This window comes from Rhinolophus sinicus, linkage group LG04 (genome assembly GCF_036562045.2).
Source record: "Rhinolophus sinicus isolate RSC01 linkage group LG04, ASM3656204v1, whole genome shotgun sequence".
In the NCBI taxonomy this organism is placed as follows: Eukaryota; Metazoa; Chordata; class Mammalia; order Chiroptera; family Rhinolophidae; genus Rhinolophus; species Rhinolophus sinicus.
The window spans coordinates 92,696,593-92,721,979 of record NC_133754.1 but is presented as its reverse complement, the minus strand read 5'-3'; the positions used below and the strand labels follow the sequence as shown (position 1 = coordinate 92,721,979).

Genomic DNA, 25,387 nt, shown 5'->3' with positions numbered 1-25,387 from the left:
GGGGATCAAATATATGGTGATGGAAGGAGAATTGACTCTGGGTGGTGAACACACAATGGGATTTATAGATGATGTAATACAGAATTGTACACCTGAAATCTATGTAACTTTACTAACAATTGTCATCCCAATAAACCTTAATTAAAAAAAAAAGAACATGCAGTTAATAAGGTATACAGAAATACCAGGTTTTTATAAAAATTAAACTTATTTTTTGCATTAATGATGAACAAATATTTATAAAAATTACTAATGTAAGGTAAGATTACAATAATTCTACTAATTTGCTAAAAATATTATTCTCCTTAAGAAAAACAGCAAGTGAAAAACAATTATCAGATACTTAATAAAAATATCTACATAATCATTTTAACTGTCCTGGATTTTTACACATGCTATAAGAGATTCAGTCATTAAAATAAAATTCAACTTACTTGTATCTGACAGTTTGAACAGTTTCTGCTGAAACATTGTTAACAATGCATTTAGCTGCACACTCCAATCCCTGCCAGACAGTTGAAAATCCTGCAAATATATTCAAAGTAAGTAAAACTAGCTCTAAGCAAACAGACCTTCCAGGTTAAATTTCTGGGCCTTTATTAACAGGTTAGATTTCTGTTACCTTGAACACTACTTGCTGCTACGACCATAGCACCATCCAGATGAGACTTCCCATTTCTGTCTTTTTTAAGAGATTCTGGAACTAGTTTGCTTCCATGCTTCTTGACATGTGGAGCTAGTTCCTTTCCAACACAATTTGCTACAGTGCAAACTCCATCAACTAATATAACCAGGAAAAACAACAACAAAAACACTTAGAAAAACTGTATTCTTCCCCTGATTTTACCATTCTTATTTAGCAAAATGCTTACAGAGCATCTAAAGCTGTTTTACTGCATAATGTTACCATTTCTATTTAAGGATGTGGACCAAGGCTGGCTATTTTTTAAATGAAGGCTATTGTTTGGTTTAAGGATATGTTTGCAGAGGCCATTGATGTTTATACTCCTGCCTCTTATATATATATGTTCTTTTTGGCAATTTGCTTTAAAAAAATCATCCACCTTTTCTATATGATTGCTGCAATACAAGATGAATAGGTCCACATTTTGTGTTTTCTAGCTACTACGTGTATTTGTATTTTTTTCCCCCATTTCAGCAAATATCTCACTGAAATAGTGGTAAGGTATGTAAGTCTATATAAAAGTAAACAACCCAAAATCTGACTCAAAAGAAAACTACCAAAAAGATAATCTTACAAAATTTAAAGGTAATCCATTAAGAAGCTATCTGACCATCTTAAAATACCAAACTTCAGAGCTGCCAAAGGAGGAGTTAGAAGCATATAACATGGGAAAGCTGACACCAGAATCACTAAGTCAGCTTTTCTCGAACAATATATCCCTCCCTCTTGGCCCTCAACTACAATGCAGTAAACAGAATGTGTCCTATTCAAGGACAGCAAATATACTCAGGACCATTCCTTTTCAAAGGCCCAGACACCTTCCTCTCCATCATATTGAAACAACCCTAATCAGTGTTTCTCAAACTTTCATATGCAAATAAAAATTACCTAGGGATCTCATAACATGCAGATTCTGAACCAGTAGGTGTGTCAAGTGCCTAGTTCAGAAATATTGCTAAGGCTCTCTGATAGGTTGATGTGGTTGGTCTATAGGTCCTACTATGAGTAGGAAGGTGAAACTGCTTTGTCTTAATTCTTTACTCTTAAAGTTAAACCATCTAAATGAGCATTCCGATTAACCTGGATTAAGAGATTAGTTTTCATTAACTGAAAAGAAGTAAAGTCATCTCAAGTTACTTTACCCAGGAACTGACTGACTTTTGCTGCTCCTCCTGTGGCCTGCTTTGCTATATGAAGTCCCCTGGTCACAGCGGGACTAACTTCCACTGGTTTTTCTTCTGGTTGAATCCGTTCTCGGAGTTTAGAGGCACCCTTCTGGATTGCTTTGCCAGTAAATTCAGCACCTTTGACTAAGCCCCAACTCACCCAGGAAGCACCTTAATGAAGAAAAATTTTAGAGTGTACAAATTAGGGCTGATTCTATCTTTAAACCTTTTAATAACTAACTGAACAGCAGTAAAAATTTCAAGTAGTTCAATATTTAGATCCTAAACATGCCATAAACTTTCAAGCCAAGTTTGCACTTACAGTTTTCTGCCTAGAATCTCCACCTTTTCTAAGTAAATTCACCTTTCAAAAATGAGATCATATATCGCTCAATAACAGAGTTGTGTATCACTCTTTGCCATTATTACAACTTATAGGTACCTCTACATGTTACTTACCACAGTATACTATTAGTAGGGACTAATTGGAGGTTTTGGTGCCATTAAGACGGTATTGGGCCTGAGAACCCAGATATTCTTGTTCTTTGTGCTTTAGTCCACACACCACTTTTTGCCTATGAAGTCCTTAGGGCAATAGACACAAACAATGCAAACGGAAATCCAAGGAACCCACAGCTTAAACACCAACACAGAACTCGTGCTTGCTTTCTTTAGGTTAAAGGCTTAAAGCAGGGGGGTCCTGATCCTCCCTCAATCCCAATCCCAAACCTCAGTCTCAGCAACATAAATCTGAACGACAAAGACATGACAACACCCAAAGGACACATGAGAGGAAAACATCCAGGAGAAAAGGAAACTGAGAAGTCCAGATGGTTAAGTCCTTTCTCACGAGTGGGCCCCAGCCCTTTGCTGTGCTCGTGCTTCTTGCCGCATGAATGAAAGAAGACTGTCAGAAAGTAGGATGACAGACGTCTCTAGTGAAGAGACAGGACTCCAGGGGACATGTGGGAAAAGGAGAAGTGGGAAGGACATGGGAGAAACAAGAAAAGATACACAAATGGAGAGGTTTCCCCTAAGAGGGGAAGGAAGGTGTTATTCTCCCCTGGAGATAGTTTACAACTTTAAATACCTCCTTTTTGGCTATTACTCTGAAACAATGAGCTTTTAAAGCTGGACATATAAAATACTTAAGTATGTTCTCCGAAGGTCTGTGGCATGATTTTCACATAATTACTTCAGCCATGAGTGAGCAGGTATCCAGTGATCATGTGAAAATCATACCTATTTAATAATGCTAGCAACAAAAAGTGCAAAGGATAACTAACCAGAAAAACGGATGTGTTTGTCTCCCTGTTTCAGTCAACGTGTCCACCTCCACTTCCAATCTTATCCCCCACTGCCCTACCCTTGGGGGGAGGATCAGGTCTCAAACCCAGGAAAACAGGTTCCAGTTAGGAGTTCCCATACAATAAAGGGATTAAAGATGTCTATTCAAAAAACAAAAACAAACAAACAAACAAACCAAAAAAAAAAAAAAATATATATATATATATATATATATATATATATATATATATATATATATATATATATGTATTATGTGCTTTTAGAGTTAACCTACAGGTTCAAAAGTTTTAAGAAGTAAAAACCAGCTGAACCTGAAAACTTAGAAATCATAAAATAAATCACAATGAAACAAAGGAGAGCTCAAGTAGACTAAATGACTACAATGCAACTATAACCAAGAAACAAGGGATGGAGTCCACTGATGAGTGAGAAAAATAAATGGAAATGAGATAAATGAAAAGTCATAGGACTCATAAATACTAGATGCAAATTATAAACAAGCTTTCACTGTGGACGAGCATAGAGGTAATAATATGTTAAAACTGTAGATACTGCAATAGAAGGAAATATAGTATTTCATGGGTAGCTATTAAGATCTTTTAAATGGTGTGTATAGTACCAGATACAGATGTATTCTATCCAGGTTTGCGTCCTACACACCCAGTCAGCACTGAGACACAGCAGGCCATGAATGTTTGCAGAATAAATGAAAGCTTGGCAGATGACTTAAAATGATCTGACTCAAACCTAACCTAATCAGTCTATTGTAACCAATCCTCTACCTCCTCCCAAATTAGTTTACCAGACTCTACTCCATCTAAAATGTCTGGTAGCTTAACATGTAAGTCTAGGTTTCTCAAGCCAATATTCTACACAGGTAAATTTTAAGCAACTATTTCACTTTTTTTTCCCTTTTACATTCATAAAACATAAGACTGTATCTTTCACTGATCTTTACTTTGACAGTCAACAGGAGTCAATCATGGGCTATGGTGAATGAGCTCAGTTTAGACCCTTAGTTACCCATCTTTGTACAGAGCCTGCATGACTCAGGTAGAAATACTCTCTTGACAGATCAGATAATTTTGCCCAGGAGTAAATCTTAGATATTTTCTGCACCTTTCTTTGTGACTTGTGCCTTAAGTATTTGACGAGCTAGTTGTTTTTCATTCTACCTACTAAAAGGCACCTAAGGAGACATACACTCTGATCGGCAGTTAAATGGTTTTAATGTCACCAACTATCAGGGGTATTACTAGAACTCTAGCCCTAAGAGTAAAGGATGGAAAGGAAAAGAGTTACAAGTCAGAAGACATTGACTGAAGTCTCAAGTAGTAAAGAAGGTCTCTAAGTGTTACCAGAATGTAGTTTTTGCTCATTTTCAAAGATTCACCACTGAGAGTTCTTCTGAAATCTACAAAACAGCTCTCTCCCTACGATTAGCTGGCTTTAAGAATGTTTCACCTCTCTGAGTAGATCCAATGTGTAGAATCTGTATAACACCTAGGAGGCCTAAGACTTTGTGGCAAGTGATGTTTTCCAAAGATGGTCCAAAACAGTATCTCTTATTCCACATGCGCTTTCAACATGACCTTGACATTCCTCCCCTTGAGAAGTGGGGTCCATGTCACATCCCCTTTAGTCTGGGCAGGTTACTTGCTTGTAACAAGTGACAATGGAAATTTCCCAGAATATGTCAAAAACAGTAACACCACTTTTGCCTGTTTGCTGGACCATTCACACTTGGAACCCTGAGCTATCACGTAGAAGCCAGACTAGCTTGAGGCCGCCATGCTGAAGAAATCAAGCTACATGGAGAGTCCACACGTAGGCACTCCATTTGCCAGTCCTAGATTTTGAGCTCTCCCAACCCAGATGTGTAAGTGAAGGAGCTTCAGATGACACAGCCCCCAGATACTGAGTCACTAGTTAGCCTTTGAGTCTTCTAGCTGAGGCCCTTGAAATCATGAAGCAAATACAAGCCATCCCTGCAGTGGCCTTCTGGAATACCTGGCCCACAGAATTCGTAAGCATAAACGAATGTTTGTTGTTTGATGAGATTAAGTTTGGGGTGGTCTGTTACACAGCAATAGTGAATGAAACAGTCTTATAGCAGTATAAACTGAAAAAAACTTAAGAAAATGACCTTTGAATTTAATTATCCACATATGTGTGGATATAGGCAAGTTTTCTGAATACTGAATAAATAGCTTAGCAGCCTGTAAAGTTAGGGGGCAGGATAGTGAGAGAAAAGGTTTTTCTTTGCACTTCTTTGAAAAATCTCTTTCAAGGGCCAATCTTAACTGTTACATTTTTTAAAGTCGGCTTTATTTTTTCTTGTCTCAAGCAGCATTTTGACACTGGGCAAAATATTTTGTTAGCTCCTAGCTAACTGATTATTTTTCACTCATTTGAGCCTGTTGGTTTTTCATATTTAAAATTTCCTCTGCTTTAGACACCTTTATTATTTTAACACATTTTTAGTACAGAGATGGAAGTCTGTATTGATTTAAATGACTGGTGAAGATCCCTTTTTTGGGTCATGAATTTGGCTTAGTGAATAGTGACACGCAATGTTTTTTAAAAACAAAAGAGGTAGCCTAAATTTGAGAGCTACTACAGTTAAAAGCTAAAATGTTAACCAACTAAAGCAGAAAGATATGACAGTAATGATCACTCTGGTTTTAAAATAATTGATTTAAAGCCCTTTCTAACCATAATTAAACGGTGGGGCCTACTTCCCAAACAGCTCGGCTGTAATCCTCAGATCTTCTCATGCTTGCATTGCTGTGTGGTTATGGAATGCTGATTTGCTTCCAGAGATATATAAATATCTTACAATTTTTCGGTGGAGGAGGAAGGAAAGAAGGGGGAAAAAAGAAAAGAATTAAGGGGGAATTCCAAAGGGGAAAGGAAAATAACTAATTTTATGTTCAGAACTACTTGAGAGATTGGGGATTCCTGAAGCTTTTCACTACCAATTTTCCAATGAGCAAAACAGAGTAACAGGCCATGAAGAACTTACACTTCCATGACAATATGTGACGTTCTAAAAACTAGTTCCTAGTCTTGTTTAAGTATTTATAAACTGATCATTTAGAACCAAAAATATAAAATATCTTTCTAAGTATTCTCTTATAGGTTCCAAAGGTCTCACATTGAAAGGGGAAAAAGTTAACATTACTATAATACCTGACAAAATGTTTTGAGCCACTTTCTCACTCCATTCAGGTAATTCCTTTGCTTTTTCTTCTGCAACTGGCTCATAGGGTACCATGTGACTCAGATTAACTTCTTCACTTGAAGTACCTTTAACCTAAATAGTAAAAATGTTTCAAAATGTGAAACAGTAAAGTACTAAAGGAGGGAAAAATTATAAGCTTTATGTAATAAAATATTAAACCAACAAACACTAGATATCATTAATGAAAATACCTTCAGCCAACTTAGTCCCAGTACATTTTACAACATAAAGTGCAATGCCGTAACTGCCATGAAGCTGAAAACTGTTCTGGCCTTATATACGGTCCCACTGGCAAGGAAGATTTAAATACCAATATACCTCCAATACAGCATTTATCAAGTCATATTTAAGTTGACTTTTTTCTGTCCTTGACTAGACCATGAGTTCCTTCCTATAGTCCCCTGGGTATTGGTACACACAAGGTACTCAGTAAGGTTAGATTTTTTTTTAAGTGACTCAATCAGTGAAGAAGAATGTATCCAAATAAACTGGTTTTGCAAGTAAAACTATATAAAAACACAGAACCTGCCATTCCAAATGAAGAGAAATTGGGAACACAGAAATACCTGTACTTTGCTAATTTAACAGCTGTTAGAAGACCTAGAGCCAACACTCAGAAACTCAAAGTTATTAGGTTGGTTCAAAAGTAATTGCAGTTTAAAAAGTTAAAAAGTAACTGCAAAAACCGCAATTACTTTTGCAACAACCTAATAAATTTATTCTTTCTAATAACTTAGGATCAGACTAACTCAGACCTCATATCATAAAATAACTTGAAAAGCAAACTGCCTAACAGAAATACAAAGAGAACTTCATTTAAAATATAAAACAACATTAAAAACAAAACGAAAAATTTACATGGGGGAAAAACCACTTATAAGTAAAAACTACAAACTGAACAAAATATTTGACAATGGCCTGATGTCCCTAAAATGTCCCAACCTCCTAGAAACTGAAACGAAAAAGACGAGGAACTCAGTAATAAAAATTGACAAAGGACATTAACAGACATCACACAGAAAACAAAACTCAAGGAACCCCTAAGCAGATGCTCAACATCACTCATAATAAAATCCATGCCAATTAAGATGTTCCAATATATCATTTCTCATATATCAGGCTACCAGAATACAAAAACCCTGACCATACAACTCTGCAAACCAGGCTATGGGAAAAGGCACTCTCATACACTGCTGCTGGGACTGCCAAACAGTACAATGCTCAGGGAGGGCAATGCAGCAAAATTTATCAAAATTACAAACGCATTTATCTCGTGACTCAGTAACCCCACTTCTGAGAATTGATCTGATAAATTACCTACAAATATATGCAAATATATGAATAAATGGATCTACAAAGTTATTTGCTGAAGCACTGTAATAGCAAAAACTGGAATTACGCCAAATACCCCTCAATAAAAAAATTGGTTAAAGAAACTATGATGTATTCATACAATGAAATATAAGGTGGCTGTAAAAAAAAAACCAAAAAACAAAAAAAACACACACACACACACACAAATAAGTAAGTAAGCTAATTAATTAAAAAACAAACAAAACAAGGAAGTACTCTATTTACTGACATAGAAAGATCCCCAGAATTTATTATCAAATAAAACATGGATACTCCTTATGAGGTTACTTTTGTAAAGAGAGGGAGAGAAATAATAACAGTTTTTATTTTATTGGCCTCAAGAAACCCAGTGAAGAAACACAAGAACCTACAGTGGCAGGGGCACGCTATAGATAGACATGGACAAAGGTTGGAGTATAGCTTTTCAATGCATGTACCTTTTTAAATATTGACTTTTTTAAACCAAGATACTAATTTTTTTAAAAATTAAGTTCTAAATGATACAGAAAAATTTCCAAACACACTGTGAATTAAAGAGGAGCAAAATGTCTTACATGCTGTCATTTGTATTAAAAGTTATAAATATGTGTACATACATATATATTCACACACAAAAACGTGTGTGAATATATATTTTAATATGCATAAAATGTATCTGGAAAAATAATAAGAAGCTAATAACAACGTATCCAGAGCTAGGAACTAGGAAGCTGGGGGACACGCATGGGAGGCAAACTTACTTTTCTATGTATCTTTTTGTACCTTTTGAATTTATTTTTTTGTGCATTGACTTAAAAAAATTTTTTTAAATAAATATATTTTTAGAACCATTTTGGACTCCCAATATCTTCATAAAGCTGGTCTAAGATGTTCAACATAAACCAGTGACACTTTACAAGTAAATGCAGAGTACTCATCCAATACTCAGTAATTCCAAAGATAGGTATTGAGCACTTACAATATGAATACAACAATGAACAATAATACCAAACTGCTTATAATTCAGTACTCACACAATGCTGTTTTCTTTCTTCATACATTTGCTTCTATTACTACCTCTGCCTAGGATCCACTTCCATCTGCTACTTGTATTGCCAACTTTTCTTCATCCTTCAGGGCTCATCTTAACAATCATGCCCCTCTAGGAGGAGCCTCCTCACTGCTCCCCCATTACCCACCCGGCGCCCACACTGATCTATGAGACCAGGTTACACACCAGATAGAAAGTACAACCAAGCTTTCTATATATCCTCTGTACCTTTATCTGATGATCACACTGGATAAAAATGGTCTCTGCTAATCTGTCCTCTCCATTAGACGGCCAATTCCTTGAGATGAGAAATTTAAACTTTTTCCACTATGCTCAGCATTCTAGCACTTCAAATATATTTACTTAACTCTAATCCAGATTTATCATTTATAATATATCATATACTCACAATCTAAGAAACGAAAGAACAAACTACTAAACATATTTGAAATAATCCATTCTCTGTCCTGTTGACCATCCACGAAGAAATAAGAACTGAATAAAAATGGCAGTCTAAGAAAAAGCATACCTAGCCCCAAGATCCCGGTGTATATAGGAAGGTGAAGAACACAAAACAAAAAAGTATCTGCATCATTAATGTAAATATAAAAAACTTTCAAATAGTTGCAAAAATAATCTATCCTTCAAAATATGGAATATCTTTTAAAACAGTTTAAATAACAAACACTTGGAAAGGGAAGTATTAAAGTAACTAATTATTTTTATCAGCGATCACTGTCACTCTGCAAGTTGTTTTCTTCAGTAAATGGGGATAAGATTTTACAAAGAATTGAAACTGGTGAAAGGTACCATTAGAGCAGAACACACACACACACACACACACACACACACACACACAGTATTGCTCTTTTACTTACTTACCTTTTTCCCTCGTTTTCCTTTAAGATGTACATCCTTACTGCCCTGTTCCAATGAAGGACCCAACTGTCCCACATCAGAGCCACTGGCTTCCTTCAGTTGGTCAGAGGGGTGTCTTGCTCTGCCAGGGATTTGGAACTCGTTCTCTCCTTCAGCCTGGTTCCAGTTGACCTACAGAGTAAAGGACTAAGCTTAGCTCAAATCCAGTTTTTCCCAGGCGACTTTTCCTCTATGGTACATTGCACTCTAATAACACACCTGGTCAAATGTCAGTGTTCAACAGTCTTTTAAGCACAACTGCTTTAGTTTGTCTTTCCTCTATACTTCTGTTTTACCTCTTCACTAAACCTCAAACCTTTAAGTCCTTTGGTTCACAGCATATGACCCAAAGCAAATGTCAAAAGACAAAGCATAAAAAACTTATAGCAGTTGTTGGTACATATAAATTATCATTAAATCAGATGCAGCTAAATCTGAATTTAATTATATAACAATACGTTTTAGGGAATATATAAAAGATGAAATGAGTTTAACGGCAATTAACAAAACTCATATTCAGTTAAACTGAAGTATGCTGCATTTTTGGAAAGCTGATTGCTTTGTTGATGGGTTTTTGGTGTGTTTTTTTTTGCACTTAATACTAAAGGTATTCTGTTCACATACACTTTTCTGAATGAACACTTAAGAGTAAAAAAAGGTCAAAATTATAGCTATTAACTAACTTTTGTTTACCGTTGGAGTTCTGGGACAATAGAGCCAACTGAAAATTACATGCAACTAAAAAATAAAACTCAACAGAGAAGTAAACATATAAAAGTCGGTTTAATTTCTTTCCTAAAGCCCAGTAATACAGATTCAATGAATACCGGGGTGAATGGAGAAACAGCTTCATGATAGGTGTGGAGTACTTAATAATGTTACTTCATTCTGCTAGTAAACAGCAAAGCTAAGACTGAAAACTTCCCTAACCTGGCAAAGCAAATAAACATGCAAGTCCAGGAAGCTCAGAGAATCCCAAACAAGATGAACCCAAAGAGGCCATACCAAGGCACATCATAATTAAAATGGCAAAGGTTAAAGACAAAAAAAGAATCCTAAAAGCAGCAAGAGAAATGGAAATGGAGCTAGTTACAAGGCCACTCTGCCAAGACTGGGAGATGCAGCAGATCTACCTAACACACAGAAACAAACACAGGGAGGCAGTCAAAATGAGGAGACAAAGAAACATGTCCCCAATGAAAGAATAGGACAAAACTCCAGAAAAAGAACTAAACAAAATGGAAGCAAGTAATCTGCCAGATGCAGAATTCCAAACACTGGTTATAACGATGCTCAATGATCTCAGGGAGAACTTCAACAAAAAGACAGGACACATAAAAATGAAGACAGAAGCCATTTAAAAGGAAAAAAAAAGTCAGAAATGAATAATACATTAGAGGGAATCAACAGCAGATTAGATGAAGCAGAGGATCAATCAATGATTTGAAATACAAGGTAACTGAAAACAATCAGAATGGCAAAAAAGAAAGAAGAATTAAAAATATAAGGATAGTTTAATGAACCTCTGAGACAACATCAAGTGTACAAACATTTGCATCATAGGGATACCATAAGGAGGAGAGAAAGAGCAAAAAAATGAAAACCTATTTGAAGAAATAATGACAGAAAACTTCCCTAACCTGGTGAAGGAAATACACACACAAGTCCAGGAAGCGCACAGAGTCCTCAACAAGATGAACCCAAAGAGGCCACACCAAGACACATTATAATTAGAATGCCAAAGCTTAAAGACAAAGAGAGATTCCTAAAAGAAGCAAGAAAATAGCAGTTAGTTATCTACAAGGGAGCACCCATAAGACTGTCAACTAATTTTGCAACAGAAACTTTGGAGGCCAGAAGGGATTGGCAAGAAATATTCAAAGTGATGAAAAGCAAGGACCTATAGACACGATTACTCTACCTGGCAAGGCTGTCACTTAGAATCGAAGGAGAGATAAAGAACATGCCAGACAAGAAAAAGCTGAAGGATTTCACCACCACCAAACCAGTATCACAAGAAATGTTCAAGGAACTTCTTTAAGGAGAAAAATAAAAATAAAAAATATGAGTAAGAAAATATCACAAAGAAAAAAATTCTCATTGAAAAACAGAAAATAAAAGTAGTGGATCCATCAACGCTAAAGTTAGTACAAAGGTTAAAAGGCAAATGTAGGAAATTGTGTGTAATTACCACAGGGTAATTACAGATGCACTTACAGATGCAAATTAAGAGATGCACACACACACGCACACACACAAGAAAACATAATGACAAAAACATAAATGTGCAGGGGGTAAGTAAAAATGGTTGTGATTTTAGAATGTGTTTGAAGTTAAGCTACCATCAACTTAGAATAGACTACTATAAACATAGCTTGGTATATCTGAAGCACATGGTAACCATAAACCAACAATCCAAGACAGATCTACAAGAAATAAAGAGAAAGGGATTCAAACACAACACTACAGAATGTCATCAATATACAAAAGAAGAAAGCAAAAGAGAGGAGAGAGCAAGAGAATAAGAAATGAACAGAGAGAACTACAAAACAACCAGAAAACCATAAAATGGCAATAACTACATATCTACCTGGTAGATTGGCTGATAAAAGATCCCACGAGGTCAGGCAAGTTAAGAAAGTTTATTGTGAGAGAAAGTCTCTGGGGCTGCGCAAAGACCGCTACAGCCCCCAAGGGAGAGCATGAGGAGGGTTACACAGGGGGCGGTGCTGACAGGGTAGCACTGTTTGAACAGAAAAGGCTGACTGCCTATAAGCCAGTAACTGTTTTGTGGCATTTTCTGTTATTCCAGCTTTAGCTCTGTCTGCAGGTGCAGGCCAACAGACATTCTGTTGTTTTCTTGCAGACATGGCACTATCTGTAAGTCAAGGTCTCTGAAACCTAACATTCAGAGACCTAACACTACCAATAATTACTTTAAATGTAAATTGATTAAATGATTCAATCAAAAGATGAATCGATAAGGAAGTGATACATACATATAATGAAATAGTACTCGGCCATAAACAGCAATGAAATCTTACCATTTACAACATGAATGGACCTAGAGGGCATTACGGTAAGCGAAATAAGTCAGACAGAGAAAGGCAAATACCATATGATTTCACTTACATGTGGTATCTAAAAAACAAAATGAACAAACACTTTGAGGGAGCAAAGCACATTTCCCCCAATATTTATAAAGGGTGTCAGAGTTATACACGGCAGTTACTCAGTCAGTGGGTTTGTTAGGAGGGAGGCAGGCTGCCATCACTGAAGGTTTGCTCACTCCTTGTCGGGCAACCTCCCGTGAGCCCAGGCCTGGCTGGTGGCCTCTGAATTCTCTACCCAGGTACATAACTTTACCCTGCACTTAACATTGTGTGGGATTGCTACTGCATGCACATATACCTCTGGCTAAATTCCAAGCATCTTGAGCAAGTAGGACTCTAGCTGACAGAGCTATGCATCCTGGGCACCTGGCACAGGGTACCCAACATGGTGGACAATTAATACATGTTTGATGAAATAATGAATTGATACAGACTCTAAAATCTTGATTAATCTCTGAAAAACAACAGGGTGCAAAACACATGGCATCATGCCTCCTTGTGATCTGAGATGCAGGCCAGGCCAAGTGGTCTGCAAGATCAACTCTGCCCTTCGACAGCCTCTTGGCCAGCCTCATAGGGTGGTCTCACGGCGACCCTTTACCTTGGGTTCATGCACCATCGTTGCAGCATCAAGTATCATCTCCATGAGGCCCCTCTGGTCACCCTATCTACACCTGCACCTGCCCCTCCCACACCATGACTCCTGTTTCCTCTTATCCTGCTCTCCATTTTCTTCTGTAGCTCTTATCTCCTTCTAATGTGTTATCTACTCATTTGCCTGTGTGTTCATAGATACAAGTTTGGAATTTGCTATAAATAGTGATTAAGATTGTGGGCTCTGGAGTCGAACTGTCTGGGTTTATGTTCAAGTAAATTTTCAGCCTACAGATGATCACACAAGTTACCTGGAGTCGAAGATCAGACATTTGTCTCAACAGATCCTCGAAGAGTTCTCTATCATCTTCTGGCAATTGAGAAGACAAGACGACCCCCACAAAGCATCCTGATGCTTGTAACATTGTATCAGGGAACATGTAGGCGCCCGCAGTACATTTAAGAACTGGAGATCTATCAGGAACTAGTGGATACAACCAGTCACAAACCTGAAAGGATTAGTAAAAAATATACATATCAATGAATAGAACTAAGTTTTCACTAACATTTTAAAACTGTTATACCAGAAAATAAACATTTCAAAGTTTGAAATGTATTTTACAAGGCTTTATAGAACCATGAGCATCAACAAGTCCCCAATAAAAATTAGCCATTTATTAGTCTGCTCTTCCTGTAAACTACTCACAAGAACTGTGCTAAAAAATGTTATTACTCCACTATTGTCTTAAAACTGGTGGCCTTAAATTAGCCCACTGTTAACCAATAATGAGTCTAGCTTTAAATAAATAACGGTCAAAGTAAATTAAGGTTTTCTTCATCATTCAAAGTAAACATCCCTTTGTGGAAATAAAATCAAACTGTTTTCAAGTGCTCTGCATGTATTTACTCATTTAATCCTCACAGCAATTCCATTAAGTTGGTTAGTCATTTTATATCACAAGAAAACTGAGGCACAGAAAAGTTAATTACATTGTTCAGAGTAAATTATTATATTAAAATATTTATATATATATATATATATGTTATAAAATATAATAAAATGTGGAGCTAAGATTTAAATACATGCAATCTGGCACCAAAGAAGCCAATTATTTTAGTCAAACTCAGCATTCACAATGTTCAATAATTTTTTTTTTTAAATTAAACCCAAGAGAACCTGAAATGACAGAGGCTAGAATAAAACACTGAGTTACGTTTATGGATTCACCTACTATCTACTCTGAAGTTAAATGAAAATGACACAAGCTGTGCTCTTCAGCGTCATCTGGGGAGGTCATATTGTCAGTACACTGAGACTTGAGACTTAAGCTCACTTCCTGGAGATCTAAATTCAGAAGAGACTTAAGTTTAACTCAGAATAGCCAAATGTATTCATTTCCATTGAGATACATTCTCTAAGTGATCAAATTGTTCCCCTCACCCAGGACACTGCTCTTCCTAATATTAAGAAACTTGCGTGAACCATCTATTATCAAAATACTGTGTGGTGAACATGAGTCAAAGAGCACAAAAGATTTCATAAAATGGAAAATTCTGGTATACAGTCATCGCTGACCAACAGAATACAAATGCGTAGGGATGAAAGTACCCAGGTCTGACGCTTTCCTAGAAAGTGCTTAATAAACATTTTCATATTCTTTTACTTTTTCCATGGATTCTTTTTTTCGGTGGTCTCAAAAGCCACTCTTCATCTTTTATAAAAATCAAACTTCAGCCAAGTTACAAACGGATTACTGTGTTTTCTAAAGTATGATATACAACCATCTGTGGTATGTGAAATGACTTCATACACAAGCTACTTAAACTTAAGTAGTTATGTATTTTAATAAGAGTGTATTAGGAAAAACTACATCTTTCCCTCGATTTCAGGGTTGTTATTGTTTAGGATGAAATTAACAAATGAGACATCTAAATAAAAATATTAAAAGCAAAGGTATAGATTTGACCAAAAAATGTAAAGGTTATACTGAAATAACTAAAGTGTGGGAAAGGTTTGTTTTACTATGCCATGATATTTCTCTAATATTAACTACATTCTGGTCACCTTGATTAACTGGCGTATCCCCAAATCTTCTCAAATAAAACTTTACAGACCTTTCTCACGGTAGATTATTACAGATTCGTGAGCTCATCTACCATAGGCTGATTTCTCCCAGTTTCACTTTCAGGGGGCAATCTCATGTCCAAGTTCTGTACGAACTGACTACAAATCTAAGAGGTTTAAAAAGTATTTTAAAACTAAAAACAAGAGAAAAATAGTTTTTAGGAGCCCTAGAATTCTCAGTCTGCCTACTGAAAACCAAATTAATTTCTAATTTCCTATATATGCCAATAGTGATTTTTGCAGCATAAGAAATTATATCTAACTTCTAATACTTAGTTGGTTTAGTGTTTGTTTTTTAGAACATACAAATATTTATTTAGTAAACACATGGTAACTCCCTTTTAGGACACTGCTACAAATATGTGAATACATGTAAATGAGAGCCCCCTTAAAGAGAGAAGTTAAATTTGCAGTGCAATTTTACTTTTTATTTAGGACCAAAAATAAGAAATAGTAGAAAGATTAAAAACAAAATTGAAAGCACTAAGACAGGACACATTTTACTAGACAATGAGTCATTTTAGTGGTTGAGCTCATGTAACTAGGTCCAGTGTTTCCGATGTTCACTTCCCACACCTCCCATGTTCACTTCCCACACCTCCCGCAGCCCAGGCCCCAGGTTTTTTAAATTCCACTGTTACAACGTAGCTCTCTTCCAGATCAGCAGAAACTATTAGCTCTTATCAACCTCCTCACAATCCCAATCAATACGCCTACTCTTTTTAAACCTCAAAGCTTCTTTCTTAAAATAACCTACAGGAGTCACAATATTCTTACTGTCCAATAATTGAGTCTCCCTTTTAACAACACCCCAAAATATCTGTCATATACCCTAGTAAATCTCCAACTATCTGTAAACAATTTTCAAGTTGACTCCATGTAACAGCTGCACAAGAATTGAAAACAGTACACCAAAAGAGAAAATGAATCTGGATAACCAGTGCTGTAACTAAACCACATCTGGACTCTGGACAAAAGCACCTGCCTTGCTCAAATAGGTATCTCCTTCCTTACATGTATCTCCTTCCTTACTCCTTTGTTAGACCCAATGGATACAGAGTCCTTGTTTCTAGAACCCATCTCTCTGTACCAATGTCCCATCTTTTAAAAGCATTGTTGTTGGACCCCCACCCTCAGAATATCTGTAATCCACAACAATGCCCTAACAATAACCTTTATTCAGCACCAGTCTTTGCTCTTGGACGAAGAGCAGCCTGGTAAATTGATCTGCGTGAAATGCTAGAATCGCATCCTAAACTAACATCAGAGTCTCTTCTTCTAGACCAGGGTTTCTCAACCTTGGCATGATTGACATTTTGGGTTGGAGAATTTTTTTTATTGATGGGCACTATGCTGTTTAGCTGTTGAGCAGTACCCTGTCTTCTACCCACTATGTGCCTGTAGCAGCAGCACACTCCCCCCTCCCAGTTGTGACAATGAAAATTGTCTCTAGACACTGCCAAAATGTCCTGGGGAAGGGGATGGGATGGGGAGATAGTGCCTTGCTGAAATCCACTGTTCTAGACACTAGGCTGGATTTACCCCGGTTCGGCCCCTCAGCTGGAGCTTAACATCCATCATCCATGGAAATTTACAGTTACATATTCACAGGTTACATAAGTTAAATCCCTTTTGAAATTAGTTATTAGGTTTCCTCTTCAGACAAAGAATTAAAAATTTAAGGATGAACACTCTGATCCCCTCACGACCTGTCATCATAAATTTAATACTAAAACAAGGCTTTGTTTAAAAAAAAAAGCTATTAAATACAAACATAGATGTTCAAGACTCATAAATTTCATGAATATATTTAAAAAGAAATAGAACTTATAACGATCTTTTTGCACATACTGTCTTACACACAGTATAAATATTAACAAACAAAAATTTAAATTACGTTTATGTTTTTCTCTGGCTTACCTGAAGAAACCCAGGAGGACGGTTTAGGACGGTGTCAAGAGAATTATCCAAGAACCGCACGATTCGAAGGTATCCAGGATATGAAGGTGCACTAACCTCCCCTGCAGGATTTACAAAAAAAATCTGTACTCCATTTGGTATCAAAATCAACTCATCCGCATCTAGCCCTAAGGTCTCAAGAGGAGGTGGCTGAGAATGATTTCTGTAAAAGTCTTCTCCAACTGATGAAAATTCCCCCGATTCTGTTCCATAGGACACAGTGTAGTGACCCTCAGCAGCCTGAGGGGTGTAAGCAGGAGGTGCTTCTGTGAGGCGACTCTGAGAAGGCGAGGGCAGAGAGGCAGCTGCCGGGACCGACTCTGCATTTGAAGTGTTTCCATCCGCTTCCGTGTGCTGAGGAGGTGCACTAAAGGACTGAGGCTCTGCCGACTTGTCAGACATGTCTTTAGGTGGAAATTCTGGATATAACTTGGGCACCTCCTGAAGATCATTCCGTAGAGACGTGGCAAGACCCTTCTCTAGAATTTCCAATCTGGTACGTACATTCTGTAGTGTTTCTTTCATTTTCTGTTGCATCTGTCTAGCAGATTCCCACCCAGGACCTGTGTGCTCAGGGTCTGTTGATGAAATGCTGATTCCTCGGAGCAGGTGTCCTATTCCTTGCTTATAGTAGTTCTTCGCTTCTTCCTTCTGACCTAATTCATCCGTACTCAATCCTTTATTAACAAATATAAAGGCTTTCTTGTATGCTTCCTTGATGATCTTAATTTCAGCAGGTTCTCCATTTTCTGGCTCTTGCTCCATTTCTACGAAACAGGAAATGCTATCTTTAATTATCTTACTTAGGTATTTACTCATTTATTATCAATTTCTCCTACCTGAATATATTTCAAGAGGACAGGAGCCTTGCTTGTCTTGTTCACAATCATATCTTCCAAGCCTACTATCAGGTCTGGCATAAAGAAACCACTCAATATGTATTTGTTGACTGGATAAACAAATAATACTCTTGGTCCTAAATATCTTTGTAATTAAAAAAAGAAGAGAATAAGGCAGAATACAACTACTGAATGATTTTGTTCCAGTTTCTCATAAGAAATAAAAGTTTCCTATCACATATCTTTAAGGTTGGAACCAAAGAATGTCATTCTAAAATTCATTGTGATATCCAGATTATACCCAGCTGATTAAAAATGAGGTTGAATCACACATTGGCGACAACAGAAATCAGAAAAAAAATATCTGGATGAAGCTTCAAAGTTATCTCACTTCCATTTAAAGGTGGCAAGTTACTCACATGCATTTAGCCCTGTTCCCTCCCAAAACTCCATTAAAACAACTCTAACAAGATTATTAAAAAGTCATAACCATTCTTTTTAATGAGAAAAAAGGCATACGCAGGTACTTCACAAAAGAACATATTGAAATGTGAAATGCGATTCAATACACTATTCCCTCAAGGAAATGAAACTAAAATCCACAATAATGTGACTATACTTATCAGATGGCTAACACTGAAAAGACTGACAAGTGTGAGAGAACACAGAAACTGAACTCTCATACTTTGCTGATGTAAGTGGAAAATGGTACAGATACTTTGGAAAACTGGCAATTTCTGCTAAAGCTAAACATTCACTCACTCTTGACCCAGCACTTGCCCTCGTCAGTATATAATCAAGGCAAATGAATGAATATACACACCAAAAACATGTACAATGATATTTATAGCAGCTTTATGCACAAAACCCCAAAACTTGAAACAACCAAAATGCTCACCCCACAGGAGAAGAGATAAATAGCAGTGTATTTATACAACACAGTAATTCACAGGAACTGAAAAAAATACAAAACAAAAATCTGATGCCTGCCAACACTGATGAATCTCATCAATCCCCGGAGAAACAGAAGGCAGATACAAAAGACTTCATACATACTGCATGAATAACGCTATACAAGTAAAGTTGAAGAACAGGCAAAACCAGTGTGTGATGATAGAAATAAAAACAACTTTGGTTGTGGAAATAGACTTGGAAGGGACACGAGGGCACTTTATAGCACATGGAAAAGTTCTCTACCTTGATCTGAGTGGTGAGTACACATAAAAAATCATTAGGCTACACGCTTATGATTAGTGCACTATGTGCACTTTATATCATCCCTTAATAAAATAGATAAATAAAGCCATAACTCACAAGCACAAAGAGGGAGGATGAAGAGTCAACAGTACTTTGGTTCCGAAAAAGGAAACAGACAAGCGGTAACTCACAAAACAGACCCGAGACACTGAAATCTAAGCTGTCAGTTGAGGAAACTGGAGAAGCAGCCCCATTTACAGCACATCACAGAACCTCCAAAAGGCACAGGAATTCATATGATTCAATTCTTGAAAGAGGGAGTAGAGGGAGAGCTAGGAAAAAAAAAGGACCGATTCAAAACTAATTTACAAATTAAGACCCTCAGATCTCCCCTACACCAAGCCTAAAGCGCTATTCCTCTCCAGTCCTGATAGAAGATTGAATGTTTTAATTCAAAAGAGCATAAAATGTCTCTGGACAGGGGACTATTAGCATGATTAAGGGTAAATACCAAAAGCAGAAGAATTAAATGAAAAATTACATACCCTCAGCCTTCTCTCCCCAACTTGGTTCTTAAGAGCTCTGGCAGCTGGTACCCTTCCACAAAGCAGACTGGCACTGCCTTCTCCGCGGCATCTGATCACCACCAACAGGAAAGACCTATCTTTTTCCCCCAAGGAAAACTCTCCAGGTAACTAACTTCTGAGAGAAGCCACAGTTGATACAGTGTAGGGAGTTTCCAATTAGCTTTCTAGTGCTCCCATCTTATATGTAAGCAGACAGTCAAGGATCACAAAACATGTGAGGAAAACGTCCAGTATTACAGAAAAAAATAAGAGCAATGCAATCTGACTCCTATGGACAACACACAGGGAGAAGAAAAATTCAAAAAAAACCTATCATCTATGTCAACATAAAGAAAATACTGCATCCATAAAATAAAAACAGGGTATATACATACACAAAAAGACATTCAAATAATTAAAGGAGCTTTTAGAAATTACATATAAAATAGCTAGAAATAAACTTAATAGGGAGATGAAAAGATAAAGTTATAAATTATAGAAAATTCCCAGAAAGCAGAGCAAAAAGACAAAGATGAAAAGTAGGAAAGAATAGATAAGGAAATTAGAGGACCCAAGCTAGAAGGCCTAACATCTGACTAATAAGATTTCCAGAAATAGAGAATACATAAAAAGAGTTAAAACAATTCAAAGAATTTTCCAGAACTGGAAAACATGAATTCCCAGATTTAAAAAGACCAACGATCAAAGAATTTATAAAAAGACCTACACCAAAGAGTGTACCATAAATTTGAGAACGTGACGCTCTAAGGGCCCATCTTTAAAAAAATGAGGAAAAGACTGCTAAGGAACTTCTTAATAAAGACAACAGAAGTTAAAAGGAAATAGTACATATTAACTCATAATTCTGAGTGAAACTAACTTCCAAACCCAGCCAAGAGATTGTTCAGATACTGTATCGTTTGTTGCTGGGATTCCATGCTTGGTAAAAGGCATCCCAAGGCTGATGATAGGAATTACCAAGAGAATAATGATGTAACCAGTTCATACTGGAGTAGAAGGCAGAACTGCACAGATTTCTTCAAGAAATTAAAACTGACAGACTACTTAATGTGTTTCAAACTTTTGAGAAGAGATCTGCATAACTGTGGGAGGACTCAGAGTTTAATTAATGATAAACACATGGAAAACTAAGGAAATAAAAATCAGGACAATTATTAACTCCAAGGGAAACAAAATGCTGAGCTAGAAAGAAAAAGTAATCATAAAATAATGCATGTTTCAGTTTTGATTCGTGTCATAATAACATAAATAATAAACCCTGATACAGCAAAATTATGATACAACCGTACTGAGATGGAGTGACAGAAATTTGTGTACGTGGTATAGTATGAAATTAAAACTTCAACTTTCCTTACTGGAAGTGACAGGACAATGCTTAAAACTGAAAAATAAAATGTAGCAATATAAGCATCCTATTTAGAGATTAACACAGACAGACCAAAAGAATTGGGTAAGAAATTGACACAAGCTGCCTTTGGGAGGAAGGGGTAAGGTTGGTGTGATGAGACCTCTGGTTTTCACAACAAGCCTTACAAAAATATTTCATTCTTAATACTATGTGCATGATAAATTAACCACCATTAATTACCAATTTTAAAATGCAAACAGAAGGTTTAGAGCAGCTTTGTCTTACGCGAAGTGAACCACATACGTAATTTTTAATTTTCTAACAGCCACATTAAAGAAGTAAAAAGAGAGAACTTCCGGTCAAGACAGAAGAGTAGGTAAACGCTGTACTCACCTCCTCTCACGACCACATCAAAATTACAACTAAACTACAGAACAACCATCAATGAGAACTGCTTGAAGTCTAGCTGAACAGAAGTCCTACAACTAAAGATATAAACAAGAAGCCACATGGAGATTGGTAGGAGGAGCAGAGAGGAGGAACTGGATGGTCCCACACCCTCATGTGTGGTGGTTAAAAATCAGGAGGGATATCTCATTCCGCCCACCAAGAGACACCTCCCTGAGGAACGAGGGGTCACAACCCCACACCAGGTTCCCAGCCCAGGATGTGAGTGCCAGGAAAAAGAGTTCCCATAACTTCTGGCTATGAAAACCAGCAGAGATTGTGACTGATGTGATTGTGGCTGAGTGAGACAGAGGGATGCTGGAGGTCCAGATGTTCCTCTTAAAGGGCCCACACACCACCTTACTCACTGACAGACTCAGTCCTTATGAGTTCCAGTGCTGGGGCAGCAGCTCAAAAGGCGCCAGGGATATACGGGGAGGAAAACTCTGTTGTCTGGCTTCAGAGGGAGGGCTGGAGGAGCAGCTTTCTCCCAGACAGAAGTGCTGGCAGAATCCACTGTTCCTTTGTTAAGCCCTAGCCCTACCCAGTGTGCAGATGCAGAAGGGCACCAAGTCTGAGTCTCCGTCAACCTGGCTAACACTGCTCATTTTCCCAGCCCTGCTGATACCCTGAGACCCCACCCTACCCAAATTTCCCTCCCTCCCAAGACACTTCCAGTGGTTTTTCCATACAAATGGCCTGTCTTAACTCATGCTGTGGACTTTCCTAAAATCTCTCAAAGGTTCAAACACACCAATCAAGCAAGCAAGCAGCATCTGGCCTCAGCATGTCCTGTACCTCTTGCTAAGCAGCCCAAAACCTGGCACTAGTGGCAGCTAGATTCAGTTCCCAGCTTCACTTCTCCCAGGCACTTCCAAGTCCAGCAGAAGTAGCAACCATCTGATGATCACTTTGTAACTCATACCAAGTGGCCACAGGCAGTGGCTGATCTTGGTCTGCACCAGAGCACCTCCCTCAATACGCCCCAGGACCAACACACCAGTGTCAGCTTCAGATCACACCACAGCACCACCCAACCACCTCCACAAGCAACACACCCAAAAGGCAGACTCAGAAGGCACCAGAGCCCTACCAAAGTGCATCCTTCTCCATGGGGTCAGCCCCTAAACAACAGCTCCTCTGCTGTACTCATAGCCAGTATTCATAGCCTGAGAGTCAATCTCTCCCACTGACATGTAGACAGCAGCCAAGGCTCAACTACAACAGGAGGGCACACACAATCCACACAAGGGACACTCCTGGAGCACCCAGCTCAGGTGACCAGGGAAATTGCATCACAGGGGCTGCCAGGACAACTACTACATAAGGCCACTATACTAAGACTAGGAGACATAGCAGATCTACTTAATACATAGAAACAAATACAGGGAGGCAGCCAAAATGGGGAGATAAAGAAATCTGTCCCAAATAAAAGAAAAGAACAAAGCTCCAGAAAAAGGACTAAACAAAATGGGAACAAGCCATCTACAAGATAAAGACTTCAAAACACTGGTTATATGTACACTCAGTGATTTCAGTGAGAACTTCAATGAAAATACAGGAAACATAAAAATGGAGATATGGAAATAGAAAACATAAAAAAGAACCAGTCAGAAATGAAGAATACAATAACTGAAATAACGAACACATTAGAGGGGATGAACAGATTCGATGAAGCAAAGGATCAAATCAGCGATTTGGAAAACAAAGTAACAGAAAACACCTAATCAGAACAGCAAAAAGAAAAAAAAAGAGGATTATTTAAGGGGCCTCTGAGACAATATCAAGTGCACTAACATTCCTATCACAGGGGTACCAGAAGGAAAAGAGCGAGCAAGGGATTGAGAACCTATTTGAAGAAATAATGACAGAAAACTTCCCTAACCTGGTGAAGGAAAGACACACAAGCCCAGGAAGCAGAGTCCCAAACAAGATGAACCCAAAGAGGCCCACAACAAAACACATCATAATTAAAATCCCAAAGCTTTTAAAGACAAAGAAAGAATCCTAAAAGCAGAAAAAGAAAAGCAGTTAGTTACCTACAAGGGAGTTCCCAAGAGATTATCAGCTGATTTCTAAACAGAAACTTTGCAGGCCAGAAGGGATTGGCAAGAAATATTCAAAAAGTGATGGAAAGGACCTGCCATCAAGACTACTCCACCCAGCAATGCTCTCATTAGACTCAAAGAATAGATAAAGAGCTTCCCAAACAAGAAAAAGCTAAAGGAGTTCATCATCACCAAACCAATATTACAAGAAATGTCAAAGGGACAAGAAGAGTAAGGAGAAGAGGAAGAAGAGAAGAGGAAAAAGAGGAAGAAGAAAATAAAGAAGCAGGGGGGTGTGTGTCAAAAATATGAATAATAAAATGGCAATAGCTAACCTATCTATCAACATTACTTTCAATGTAAATGGACTAAATGCTCCAATTAAAAGACATAGGGTGGCTCAATGGATAATATGCTGCCTACAAGAGACTCACTTCAGATCAAAAGACACACCCAGATTGAAAGTAGAGGGATGGAAAAAGTTATGCCTTGGAAATGGAAATGAAAAAAAAGCTGGAGTAACAACCACACTTATATCAGACAAACAGACTTTAAAACAAAGGCTATATAACAAGTGACAAAGAAGGACCCAGCAATTCTACATCTGGGTATTTATCTAAAGAAACCCAAAACACTAATTAGAAAAGACATATGACCCTTATGCTCATTACAACACTGTTTACAATGGCCAAGATATGAAAGCAAACTAAGTGTCCATCAATGGACAAATGGATAAAGAAAAGGGGGTACATATACACAAGGGACTATTACTCAGCCATAAAACAGAATGAAATACTGCCATTTGTGACAACATGGATGGACCTAGAGAGGATTATGCTGATATGGGTCAGACAGAGAAAGACAAATGCCATGTGACTTCTCTCGTATGCAGTTAACTACAAAACAAAATAAATGAACAAACAGAAACAAACTCATAGATACAGAGAAAATTCTGATGGTTTCTAGATGGGAGGAAGGTTTGGAAAATGGGTGAAAAGGAGGAAGGGATTAAGACGTGCATACTGCCAGTTATAAAAAGAGTCACGGGATGTGGTAAAGCATAGGGAATAATTAATAATATTGTAATAACTATGTATGGTGTCAGATAGATACTAGATTTATCAGGGTAATCACTTTGTAAGTTACTTAACTGTCTAATCACTATGTCGTGCACATGAAACTAATATTGTATTTCAACTGTAATTGGAAAAAAAATTTTACATTATTTTAAAGTAAAAAGAAACAGCTGAAAGTAATTTCAATAATGGCATTTTATTTATGCAAATATATCTAAAATATTCTTTCAGCACGTATTCAACATAAAAATTAGTAAGATAGTTTACCTTTATTTTTTTTGCGTTATCTTTGAAACCTAGTATATATTTTACACTTGAAGCATATCTCAATTCCAACTAGTCCAATTCAA

The 25,387-nt window shown here is 37.3% G+C and overlaps 1 protein-coding gene across 2 annotated transcripts in view; it reads right to left on the bottom strand.

The window, feature by feature from the left end:
- Window positions 1-25,387, bottom strand: part of SPART (spartin) — a 69,924-nt gene that overhangs the window by 11,245 nt on the left and 33,292 nt on the right. For both annotated transcript variants that reach the window (XM_074330016.1, XM_019736532.2), the window contains exons 2-8: window positions 17,457-18,262; window positions 13,723-13,920; window positions 9,669-9,836; window positions 6,352-6,475; window positions 1,828-2,022; window positions 623-781; window positions 435-525 (exon numbers count right to left, since the gene is read on the bottom strand). In XM_074330016.1, the coding sequence (XP_074186117.1) occupies window positions 435-525; window positions 623-781; window positions 1,828-2,022; window positions 6,352-6,475; window positions 9,669-9,836; window positions 13,723-13,920; window positions 17,457-18,260 (1,739 nt within the window). In that variant the 5' untranslated portion in view covers window positions 18,261-18,262. The remainder of the gene's footprint in view (window positions 1-434; window positions 526-622; window positions 782-1,827; window positions 2,023-6,351; window positions 6,476-9,668; window positions 9,837-13,722; window positions 13,921-17,456; window positions 18,263-25,387) is intronic.